The sequence below is a fragment of the Odocoileus virginianus genome, chromosome 3, assembly GCF_023699985.2.
Source record: "Odocoileus virginianus isolate 20LAN1187 ecotype Illinois chromosome 3, Ovbor_1.2, whole genome shotgun sequence".
NCBI lineage: Eukaryota > Metazoa > Chordata > Mammalia > Artiodactyla > Cervidae > Odocoileus > Odocoileus virginianus.
The window spans coordinates 36,459,145-36,472,317 of NC_069676.1; the positions used below are offsets into that span (position 1 = coordinate 36,459,145).

At 46.9% G+C, this 13,173-nt stretch overlaps 1 protein-coding gene across 1 annotated transcript in view; it reads right to left on the reverse strand.

The window, feature by feature from the left end:
• The window catches only part of COL23A1 (collagen type XXIII alpha 1 chain), a 372,482-nt gene extending 359,833 nt beyond the window's left edge, over positions 1–12,649 (reverse strand). The window contains exon 1 of the mRNA XM_070465188.1: positions 12,179–12,649. Coding sequence (XP_070321289.1) covers positions 12,179–12,472 — 294 coding nt within the window. The 5' untranslated portion in view covers positions 12,473–12,649. The remainder of the gene's footprint in view (positions 1–12,178) is intronic.
• Positions 12,650–13,173: the final 524 nt, after the last annotated feature.

Consider the following 13,173-nt stretch of genomic DNA (forward strand, 5'->3'; position numbering starts at 1 on the left):
AAAAGAGTTGGATACAACTCAGCGATTAAACAACAACAACAACATAGCTGGGAAATGGCAGAGCTCAGATGTGAACCCAGTTCTGCTTAAAGCTGAAGTATTCCCTGCCGCTCTACACATCAAACACCTGCAGAGGATGTCCACACTGACAGGAAAAGCTAAGGTACTGTTTCCACGGGGGGCTGCTGTGAGGCTGGAGAAAGGGTGCCGAGCTGGGGCTCAGTCAGGTCATCCAGGCTCGGGTGTACACTGCCAGCCCCACCTCGGGCTGGTCACTGCCCCTTCTGGGAGACTGAAGCCTGTCTAGCAGGGGTTGGGATGGGGTTGTTAAGAAATACCACAAGAAAAATAAATAAATAAAATAAAATAAAAAGAAATACCACAAGAATGGATATGTGGACTTCTGCCCAAGGTGTATACCGGGAGGCCCTTAACCATTTCCCCTGTAGCCTCAGGAGTACACAGACATGCCTTTCTTTAAAACTATATCTGCAAGGAATTCTCTGGCAGTCCAGTGGTTAGGCCTCTGAGCTTTCATCACTGAGGGTCTGGGTTCAATCCTGGTCAGGGAACTAAGATCCCACAAGTCACGCAGTATGGCCAAAAATAAATAATGTGTGCTTAGTCACTCAGTTGTGTCCAACTCTTTGCAAGCCCATAGACTGTAGCTCACCAGGCTTCTCTGTTCATGGGATTCTCCAGGCAAGAATACTGGAGTGGGTTGCCATGCCCTCCTCCAGGGTATCTTCCCGACCCAGGGATCAAACCTAGGTCTTCCACATTGCAGGTGGATTCTTTATCATCTGAGCCAAAATAAATAATAAGATAAAATAAAATCTGGTAGGGCAGACATAGTATTTTTTAAAAAATTATATCTGCAAACTTAGTTTTTTTCTCCCAGTGGTTGGTGCTTAGTACTGAAATATGTTTCCAGACATGATGAAGGGGCTGCTTTCTAAATGCCTGTGTCAACAGTTAAAGATTAATCCTGATCCTACACATAAAGAAAATCTATTGGAGAAGAGCTGGAGGTCCTGTGTGGCCTGTGGAGAAGTTTACACTGTTACATTTGTTCACAGAACTAGAAATTGCATTGCCGACGGAGTGCAGTGCTCGGCTCCGCAAAACACTGCTTAAGGAGGACTCTGCATCAAATCAACAAATGAGCCTAATTCTGAAATGAAATCTTCAGAGTTCTTCCAAATCTTATTTCCAGACTTCTTTATCATTTGCTTTTTGCTTTTTCTTTCAACAACAGACATAACTGACATAGAAGCTCAACCGAAAGACAGATTGAATCCACTTTTCCCATCATAAAACCTGAAGCCTGATTTAACAATTTGATTTAAATTTGATATAACAAAATCATTTAACAAAATGATTTAACAGTTTGGGAATTCCACAGGAGGATAAACATGTATGTCATGGACAAACTTGGATGTTTCAAAATCAAGACAAAATACAAAGCCCTAAAAATGATCCTTTTTAGGCAGTTGCTCTATATCATAAAAAATAATAGAAGAAGCCTTCCCCACAAAACCATCAGCCGTACTGTACCAACAAAGGTGTGAACTGCCCTAGATGTTGTGTTAATAGAGGGATGCAGATTCCACCTATGAAATCCTATGTGGTCATGAAACATGACCACAAGGACTGCACAGCACTTGGAAAAACGTTTTTGATAAAAAGCTTGAAATACACAGAGGCAAGGTGTAAATGATGTGCACACTTAGAGATCTATGAATCTGTACATCCAAACAAAGACTGGAGAAAATCACGCAAAAGGTTACATAGTCCTTGTCTTAGGGTGATGGGATCATCAATAATATTAACCATGTTAGACTAGCATACATCTTGGTTATTTAAATTTTTTAAAAAAGGAGAAAGCGGAAGGGTTGCCAAGCAGGCATGTTAATTCCCAACACTGGGTCTAACATCCTAAGGGAGGATGAGTTGAGAAATTCCTGAGCAAAGAGAAAGGGTATGAAAGAACTACATCTCCCACCAATAACTAACAATGCCTAGTGGGGGTCAGGAGTCAGAATTATAGGGGAAAAGGAGGAAATGTGTAGAAATCTGTGGTGAAAAAGAAGGCTCCCTGAAGGTACAGGATTACACCAAAGCTCTGTGGGGCCTTGACATGTAAGAACAGTGAGATTCAAGGCTCAGAGCTCACCCTGGGCTGCACAAAATATTCTGTCCAGCCCTCCCTTCTCTCCCTGAATCGCCATGGCCCCTCCCCACAGGATGAGCAGTGCTCTCAGCCCCACCTCATGCGTAGAGAACTGAGGTTCTGGAGCAGCCTGGGCCACACAGTCAGCAGGTGGTAGAGGCTGCTATAAACTGAATGTTTGTGCCCCTCACTCCCTGCAATTCATGTGTTGAAACCTAATCCCCAATATGATGGTATTAGGAGATGGGGGCTTTGAGAGGGGGTTAGGACACGGGAGCGGAGCCCTTACAAATGGAATTAGTATGCTTGTAAAAGAGACGCCAGCATCCCAGGTGTCTTAGTGGTAAAGAATTAGCCTGCCAATACAGAAGATGCAGCTTCCATTCCTGAGTCAGGAGGATCCCCTGGAGTAGGATATTCTTGCCTGGAGAATCCCATGGACAGAGAAGCCTGGTGGGCTACAGTCTCAGTTCAGTTCAGTTCAGTCGCTCAGTCGTGTCCGACTCTTTGCGACCCCATGAATCGCAGCACGCCAGGCCTCCCTGTCCATCACCAACTCCTGGAATTTACTCAAACTCATGCCCATCGAGTCGGTGATGCCATCCATCATTGGTCTTTTCCAATGAGTCAACTCTTCGCACCAGGTGGCCAAATTATTGGAGTTTCAGCTTCAGAATCAGTTTTTCCAATAAGCACCCAGGACTGATCTCCTTTAGGATGGACTGGTTGGATGTCCTTGCAGTCCAAGGGACTCTCAAGAGTCTTCTCCAACACCAGAGTTCAAAAGCATCAATTTTTCGGTGCTCAGCTTTCTTCACAGTCCAACTCTCACATCCATACATGACCACTGGAAAAAGCATAGCCTTGACCAGACGGACCTTTCTTGGCAAAGTAATGTGTTTGCTTTTTAATATGCTATCTAGGTGGGTCATAACTTTCCTCCCAAGGAGTAAGTGTCTTTTAATTTCATGGCTGCAGTCACCATCTGCAGTGATTTTTGAGCCCCCAAAATAAAGTCTGACACTGTTTCCACTGTCTCCCCATCTATTTCCCATGAGGTGATGGGACCAGATGCCATGATCTTAGTTTTCTGAATGTTGAGCTTTAAGCCAACTTTTTCACTCTACTCTTTCACTTTCATCAAGAGGCTTTTTAGTTCCTCTTCACTTTCTGCCATAAGGGTGGTGTCATCTGCATATCTGAGGTTATTGATATTTCTCCCAGCAATCTTAATTCCAGCTTGTGCTTCCTCCAGCCCAGCGTTTCTCATGATGTACTCTGCATATAAGTTAAATAAGCAGGGTGACAATATACAGCCTTGATGTACTCCTTTTCCTATTTGGAACCAGTCTGTTGTTCCATGTTCAGTTCTAACTGTTGCTTCCTGACCTGCATACAGGTTTCTCAAGAGGCAGGTCAGGTGGTCTGGTATTCCCATCTCCTACAGAATTTTCCACAGTTTATTCTGAGCCACACGGTTGAAGGCTTTGGCGTAGTCAATAAAGCAGAAATAGATGTTTTTCTGGAACTCTCTTGCTTTTTCAATGATCCAGCAGATATTGGCAATTTGATCTCTGGTTCCTCTGCCTTTTCTAAAACCAGCTTGAACATCTGGAAGTTCTCGGTTCACGTATTGCTGAAGCCTGGCTTGGAGAATTTTGAGCATTACTTTACTAGTGTGTGAGATGAGTGCAATTGTGCAGTAGTTTGAGCATTCTTTGGCATTGACTTTCTTAGGAATCAGAATGAAAATGGACCTTTTCCAGTCCTGTGGCCACTGCTGTTTTCCAAATTTGCTGGCATATTGAGTGCAGCACTTTCACAGCATCATCTTCCAGGATTTGAAATAGCTCAACTGGAATTCCATCACATCCACTAGCTTTGTTCGTAGTGATGCTTTCTAAGACCCACTTGACTTCACATTCCAGGATGTCTGGCTCTAGGTGAGTGATCACACCATTGTGATTATCTGGGTCATGAAGATCTTTTTTGTACAGTTCTTCTGTGTATTCTTGCCACCTCTTCTTAATATCTTCTGCTTCTGTTAGGTCCATACCATTTCTGTCCTTTATTGAGCCCATTTTTGCATGAAATGTTCCCTTGGTATCTCTAATTTTCTTGAAGAGATCTCTAGTCTTTCCCATCCTGTTATTTTCCTCTATTTCTTTGCACTGATCACTGAGGAAGGCTTTCTTATCTCTCCTGGCTATTCTTTGGAACTCAAATGGGAATATCTTTCCTTTTCTCCTTTGCTTTTTGCTTCTCTTCTTTTCACAGCTATTTGTAAGGCCTCCTCAGACAACCATTTTGTCTTTTTGCATTTCTTTTCCATGGGGATGGTCTTGATCCCTGTCTCCTGTACAATGTCACAAAGCTCCGTCCATAGTTCATCAGGCTCTCTATCAGACCTAGTCCCTTAAATATATTTCTCACTTCCACTGTATATTCATAAGGGATTTGATTTAGGTCATACCTGAATGGTCTAGTGGTTATCCCTACTCTCTTCAGTTTAAGTCTGAATTTGGCAATAAGGAGTTCATGATCTGAGCCACAGTCAGCTCCTGGCCTTGTTTTTGCTGACTGTATAGAGCTTCTCCATCTTTGGCTGCAAAGAATATAATCAATCTGATTTCGGTGTTGGCCATCTGGTGATGTCCACGTGTAGAGTCTTCTCTTGTGTTGTTGGAAGAGGGTGTTTGCTATGACCAGTGTGTTCTCTTGGCAAAACTCTATTAGCCTTTGCCCTGCTTCATTCTGTACTCTAAGGCCAAATTTGCCTGTTACTCCAGGTGTTTCTTGACATCCTACTTTTGCATTCCAGTCCCCTATAGTGAAAAGGACATCTTTTTTGGGTGTTAGTTCTAAAAGGTTTTGTAGGTCTTCATAGAACCGTTCAACTTCAGCTTCTTCAGCGTTACTGGTTGGGGCATAGGCTTGGATTACCGTGATATTGAATGGTTTGCCTTGGAAACGAACAGAGATCATTCTGTCATTTTTGAGATTGCATCCAAGTACTGCATTTCAGACTCTTTTGTTGACTATGATGGCTATTCCATTTCTTCTAAGGGATTCCTGCCCACGGTAGTAGATATAATGATCATCTGAGTTAAATTCACCCATTCCAGTCCATTTTAGTTCTCTGATTCCTAGAATGTTGACATTCACTCTTGCCATCTCCTGTCTGGCCACTTCCAATTTGCCTTGATTCATGGACCTAACATTCCAGGTTCCTATGCAATATTGCTCTTTACAGCATCAGACCTTGCAAGCAAGGGCTACAGTCTACGGGGTCACAAAGAGTCAGACACAACTTATTGACCAAAAAACAACAAAAAAAGAGACCCTAGAGAGCTCCCTCAGCCCTTCTGTCTGCCCTAAGAGCACAAAGTGAGAAGACAGCTATCTATGAACCAGGAAGCAGGTCCTCACCAGACACCAAACCTGCTGATACCTTGATTCTGGACTTCCTAGCCTCCACAACTGTGAGAAATAAGTATCTGTTGTTTAAGCCATCCAGTTTTGTAACAGCAGCTTGAACAAATGAAAGACAGTGGACTTCTGATTTCTTGTCCAGAGTACCTCCTCTTCAGACTCAGGCCCCTCAAGCCCACCATCACCCACAGCACCAGGCAAAGCTGAGCAACCTCCCGGCCTCACTGCTCCAGGTCACCGAGACTCAGGGCACCCCAACACTCCTCAACCAGGACAGAGAGCAGTCTCCTTCCTCACATGTACACTCCTATGGGAAGAGCACTCCCTGGGAAGCGGATGGAAGTGGGCTGAGGAAGGTGGGCCCTGGGAGCAGGCGGTCCTGACTGCCCTCGGCTGGACATGAACCTCATACCAAGGGTGGAGAAGATGCACCCTCCCTTATCACTCCTCCTGCCAAAGACTTCTGCTGCCCTAAGAGAGCCTAGGCCTTGCCTGTGTGCCCAGAACAGGTCCTGGCATTCCTCTCAGTGACATTCCTCAAGGACAATAACCTCTGTCTTCTAAAACTCATGATGCGGTTGTGGGGGAAGTTTTAAGATTTAAAGTTATCCTATAACTTGTTAAGCTTACATTTTGTGAGCATACTATATTCAGAGATATATAGATTTTGATACAACCACAGATAAACCCCAATTTATCAATATACATAAACACCTACAGAACAAGTTTCTACCAACCTACAGCCTATTCCATTTGATCAAAAATCCTTTAGCTGGATGTCAAGTAATTGAGGAAGAATTTCTCCAGTATGTGGCTCCAGCTTGTTGCCCAAGCCCCTCTCTTGTTATTCCTTGGATGATCATCTACTTGATCTGACTGGCCCCATGCCTTCTTCCTATTCTTCTAATAACAACACTCCAAATTGTCCTTTAGGGACCATCCTCCACCCCCAGTCCTTTCAGCTCCAGTGGGGTACACACAGATGTGCACAGGTGCACAACCCATCCCCCCACTCCCAGACCCTGTGATCGGAGAGGCTGCCTGGCTCATCTCAGTGACCAGTTCAGGCAAACCATATTGACCACTGGAGAGATTCAGGGGAACTATCGGGAAAGAGAAACTCTAACACTGAGGATATGGACTTGGAGCTGCTGACAGCTGCTCTGCCATTTCATGGGAAGAGTAAGGGGATCTCTGACAAATACAGAGCCAACACAGAGACACACAAAATCAAGGCACCTCTAACTGTGCCTGAGCAGACATTTCCTGGACATTTCAGTTACTCCAGCCAATGAATTCCCTTTTTAATTAAGTGAGAGTCGGGGTTCTATCACATTGCCATTTGATAGAATAAGGATCCAAAGACAACTAGAGAGGTGGAACCTAATGAGATGATGCTCGGTGAAGATAAAGAAACATCCTGCTCTGGGGACCATGATTGTAACTGTACACACTTTAGAAGGGGATCTGGAGGTCATGGTGAGATATGGATGTTGAAAAAAACCAAGGGGACCTACAGTTGGGGTTGGGGTGAGGAGGGGAAGCAGAGCTGTCTGGGCATACCTGATGGGTACAAGGCACCACATATGGATTCAGGTTTACTGATCTCCTCGGTCCTCAGAGCAGCTAGGACAGTTCCCTCCAGCCCGAGGAACCTCTTCCACTTACTGCCCGGTATTGTGCAGGTGTCATCATTTTTTGTGTGTGCCATGATGTGGAAAGAGTTGGAAAGCAGGACCATAGAGTGCCATCCCCAGCCACTCAGCCAGTCATTTTGGGATCAGAACAGGAGGCGCTTAAGGATTCAAGATCACAAACTACAAAGCATAGGATTGTGCCAGAGAGAATCCCAAACTATCAACCTTGTCTTTGACTATGGCTAGAGGCAGAGCTGGAAAGCAGGACCTTGAAGGAAACAGAAATTTTGCGGCTGGAGAGTATTCCCAAAGTGTGCAGCAGTGAAGAGAATATGGCTACGAAAACTCTGGCACCAGTTTGATGACTTTCCCCTCCCCTACCCCCACTCTTGTCCTCCTCTAAGGCAACATTCTAAGGCACCCACCTGCCCCTGTTAGTTGCTACAATTTTCTTCCACTGGCAACATGCCCAGACTCAGAGGATGTACCAAACTTGGCCAAAGTCTCCTGTGGCAACCCCATTACCCTTGACAGGATGATGATGGTCACTGGTCGTGATTCTGGCTGGTGGCTATAAGGAAATTTCCCTGACTCAAATAAAGGAGAAAGTCTCACGAGAAGATGGCTTTTTCCTGCTCTCGTCCCTTCTACCTTGGCTATTCTTTTGTGAAGACACATGCTTGGGGCTGCAGCAGCCATCTTGTGACCATGAGGAAAGGCCAAGAGAATGGCAGATAATAACCTGGAACCCAGGCATGGCCAAGTCATGGAACTGACCCAAGGTCTGCAGCCTGACTTTCAGGCTTCTCTGGTTATGCAAGCAAATTCAACAACTGTGTTATTTAAGGGATCACACTTGGGTATTTTGGTGAAAGTGAAAGTCACTCAGTCATGTTCAACTCCTTTCGACCCCCATGGACTATAGAGTCCATGGGATTCTCCAGGCCAGAATACTGTAGTGGGTAGCCTTTCCCTTCTCCAGGGGATCTTCCCAACCCAGGGATCAAACCCAGATCTCCTGCATTGCAGGCGGATTCTTTACCAGCTGAGCCACAAGGGTATTCTGGTACTTGCCATCAAAAGGCTTACTGACCAACACTTTACATTACCTTATTTGCGAATCACTGCATAGGTAGTTGTGGCCATCATATTAGGAAAGAGGAAGTTGGAGCTCAGGAAGTTGAAGAGGTTAGATGCCAGGACTAGTAAATTGTGGGACTGAAATCCCATTTATCATCTACCCTTCTCGGCATGCTGGTATAAATTTATTCAGCTTATAGATCCCCAACTTCAGGAGTGATGCCATAAATCTTTAAAGCCAATGCATAAAATTCCAATTCAACAATTTAAAAATATTTTTGTGAAAGGAATACCCTGACAGTTGGCTTGTTCTAAACATGCTGCTGTTATTATAAAGCTCTCCTAAACTGTTGCAAAAAGAAAAAAAAAAAAAAAAGTGGAGAGATAAAGTGAACATGCCAGGAAGTAAGTGGAAAGAAACTTTTTTTGGTTTGGAAACCAGGAAATGTCAAGGAAATAAATGTAGCTATGATTTATACACCATTTCCAGTTGACCCAAGGGATTTAAAAACTGGCATTTTTAAGTGTGTACCACAGAGCAATCCTGACAAGTGATAAGCTGCCACAGAGGCCAAAAAAGCTCCATTTGATTCTGGGTTTTATGTTAACTTTACTAATATATATATATAGTCGATGGTAGTGAAGGAAAGGGCTTGAATTTTACCCTGAGTCTTTGGGTTTTTCTTATTCTTAAACTGATTGGTCTGGACAAGGGAAGACCAGCAGCCAACAATAAATCCATTGTAAGCTGGGAATAGTTTCTTTTAATACTAAATGTTTCTTTAATCCTTGCATTAAGATTTTTACTGTGGTATAGCAACAGCTGTTTTATTTACTCTAAAATTTAAGCTTTTGTAATACTTTAGGTATAACTAATGGGACGGTTTGACTACTGAGGTAAGCTATTTAAAGCACTTAAAAAGCATCATATCAGATGCTTGTTTTGCATTTATATGTTGGGGTCATACTGAAGATATACTGTTAAGGACTCTTGCTCCAAAGTCTTGCTTATTTTCTGAAAACCATTTATTTCATACCATGGGAAGGGTCTTTAATAATCATGAGTTATCATGAATATTCTTTTTTGTAGCTTCTGTATTTATGTTATCAGGCACATCAATCAGTCCCAAAGAAGTTATTTCAGGGTTCCGTTCCCAAGGGAACAAAGACAGTGGGTTCCATGTTAACAGTGGCTTTTGTCGGCTTATTTCTATTTTTCTGACATGAAAGTTGTGTATAGTTGGCAAGGATTTCTCTTCTCTGAAAACAAGCTTGTTGGTAAAAGGACAAGTTGCAGGCACCCTCACATACACAACCACTTCAGCACAGGCTGAAAGGATGCTTCCTGAGAACAATTAGAACTGAAAAACATATTCAAGTACAAATGTGCTTTCTTTAAGAGATTTTTCAGTTCATCATTTATTTGTCCTTCATATTGAATAGTATTTTTTTAAAGTTATATTCAGATCTATTTAAAGCCAATTACCAACTCCCACTATGCACTTCCCACAGTCCCCTCATCTCAGCCAGGGGCTCTCAGGGTCACTGTCCAGGCTGTGTACATTTCCCATCCAGCGACATCTGTGAGAAGAATGGCTAGAAGGAACAGCCTGGTGCCCTGGGAAAGAGATCCCGTTTCACAGGGACGCACAAACAGCCAGAAGCTCAACCCCGTCTACACTCATAGTATGGCATCTCAGAAGCTCCAAGTAGAGACTCTTCCACATCAAGTCTGGCTAGTTGAGATGTGTCCTATACTAAAGGCATAGCCTGCAGAATGGAATAGCAAATTTCAAGTGAAAATCCCAGGATTTGACATTTTTCCTTCACCTCACTATTGAAGAAGAGAAAAGGGGGTGGTGGTGGAGAGAGGCAGAGATGGAATACTCTGCCCAGTAACTCCTTGGAAGCAGGATGAAACAACTACAGTCTCTCCTATGATCTGCGTAGTTCAGGACTTAAGAATCCACACTTCTCAGCGGTGGCTGCTTTCCTAGGACCGTCCTCCCCGTTGGAATGGACACAATTTGCAAGTTCCTCATAAAGAGTTTTACCGGGATTTCTAATGTACTCAATCAAACTTAGAGTTTATTTTTTACTAAGTGAGAGGGGCCCCCTATTCAAAAGAACAGCCATGATTATTGCACTAACAGGTAGAAATTTTACTAGACTTCCATAAATCAGTTCAAAACCCTGGTCTCTAAGGATTTGCCAAAAGATAATGGGCTGCAACTATGAAACCAACACCAGGAGTTGCCAGCAGTGCTCCAGAAAGATTTCTGAAGTCTACAGGCACTTTCAGGAGGAACATAGAAAATCATTTCATGAAGGAGCAATTTTGTCCAAAACCAAGCTAGAAGAGATGTAATACTAGCTTAAAATGACTAAGAAATAGGTATGGTGATCAAGAAGGCATGCTGCAGTCTTCTCCTGCTCTCTTTAAAGAACTCGAATCAACTCAACAATGGATACACAGCTCATTAATAAAGATCACAGCTGAGCACAATTCAGGGGACTCCACAGTAACAAGCCTACCCTTCCTCTCCTCTACCTTGAAACTCTGTAGTGCTTTCCACACTATAGTTAAGGATGTCCTTTGAGGGCTTCCTTGGTGGCTTAGATGGTAAAGAATCTGCCTGCAATGTGGGAGACCAGGGTTTGATCCCTGGGTGGGGAAGATGCCCTGGAGAAAGACATGGCAACCCACTCCAGTATTCTTGACTGGGAAATCTCAAGGACAGAGGAACCTAGCAGGCTACAGTCCATGGGGTCACAAAGAGTGGGACAGGGCTGAGCGACTAACACTTTGGGGAGTATGCTGCGGATCTCCGGTTAGCCGCCTTTCCTAGGAAGTAGAGGATGGCTCAGGCAAGGGAAGACAGCACAGCCGGGGGTGCGCCGGTCAGTCTATCACCACCATTCTGTTGAGAGGTGCCCCGCTGCACAGAAGGTGGTTTTGATCAACATGATGGGTACAAGTTTGAAGTCCCAAATGTGACTCCTGCTTTGAAGACGTATAGCAGCAACCCTAACAGAAGTGTCACAGAATCTCTTATGATACTTCTAGCAAGGAAACTCAAGATCTACTGTGTCCATAATGCCCAGGTGGCATCGCCCAGATGGAGTCAACCCAAACTAGAATCTGGGTTTTCTGGCCCTGTTTTTTCTTCCCCTCACCCTGCCAAGCTGATGCTGGCGTCCCCACAAGTCTCCACTGCGCTGAGTGCGCACGGAGCTCAAGGAGTCCCAGGAACAGCACAGCACCCCCAAGATGGAGCTGCTCCGAAACACCTTGCTGACGGGTCAGAGGGTGGACAGGGCAGGCTGAATTGACCATGTCCCTACAAGGACCCTGGCCCGGGTCTGACAGAGGTTTCCCGCCACCAGGAAACCTCTGGTCTGCTGGAGGCCCCACGCCTCTGCAAATATATCAGCGCTGGGGACAGCAGCTGCTACCGGCGACAAGAGTCACCAGACACTTCCTTCATTATCCCGGCACAGGTAAGAGGGCAGGCGCTTAACTCAGGGGGAAGCCACCGGTCCAAGCGCGCACACCCGTGGAAACTCGCCCCTTGATCTGTTACTTCAAAGTCCGCAGTCTTTCCTCTTCCTCCCCCTGCTTGTCCCCGAAACAGCCCTTCTAAGCTTGTTTTTCCCCGCAAGCCGACCCTGAGGCTGGGGCGGGAACTGTAGGACCGATCGCTCGGCCGCCTGCACCCCAGCCTCCGTCGTCTCCGACCCCTCCCCGTGCAGCCTGCCGGGACGCACTCGGGCGCTCACCGCTGGCGGGCGACCCCTCCCCAGCGCCACGGCTCCCGGCGCACGGACACTCCCCGCCCGGCACGCCGCGCCCTACCTCACGCAGCAGGCGCTCCAGCCGCGGCTCGGCCCAGGCGGCCAAGGCGTCGGGGGTCCCCGCGCGCCACAGCAGCTCCCGCTCTTCCTCGAGGGCCGCCACCCGGCCCTGCAGCGCGGCCGCCTGGACGCCCAGCAGCAGGCAGGCGACCGCCGAACTCGCGGAGAGCAGCAGGCACAGCGCGCTCACCGCCCAGGCCCGCGCTCCAGTCGCCGGGCTCACCGGTCCGCCGCCGCCGCCGCCAGCCGGCTCTCCGTTCCGCTCGTCCTCGCAGGCGCGCCGGCCTGGACTCATGGCGCGCTCGTCGAGCGTGAGCTCTCGGAACCGGCGGTGCACAGAGCCCGGGGACGCGGGCTGAGCGTGTGGGAGCGGTCGGGAGAGCCCGAGGCACGAGGTCGGCCGGGCGCGGGACGCGGCCTCTGGGCAGCTGCTGGACCGCGGCGCACACCCCCTTCCCCGCTGCCAGCTCCTCTACAGCGGCCACTTTGGGCAGTTTCCTCTATGCAAATAGACCCTGCCAGAAAAGGAGCCGGGACCCACCCAGGGGAGGAGCGGCCCCGGCGGCCCGGCGCGGCGAGGGGGCGGGGGCGGGAAGGAAGCCCGCTCCTCCGAGCACCCCCCGAGCGCAACCGGCGAGCCCAGAGCGCTCAGCACGCACCTCTGCCCTTACCTGCTCTCGCCGTCGGGCTGCACCCCCTGCCGCTCCCGCACGTCTGCGACTCCCCAGCCCGAGTTCCAGATGCAAAATCCCAAGAGGTCTGAGGTGCACCCGGAGACTGAGAGCGCCTTCGGCGGCCCACCGCTGGCTGCGGCATCACCCATTTCTTGGGAAGATTCCCCTCAACTTGTGAATTAACCTTTCTGACACTTTTTTAAAGAGTTCAAAACTTTAAACCCTAGGGCCAACTTGCTGAGTCGTTTCTGGATGGTGTCCTAGCGCCGTTTGGTGGCGGAAAGGGACCTCTTGTGCATTCACACAGACGCAGTTAATCGGG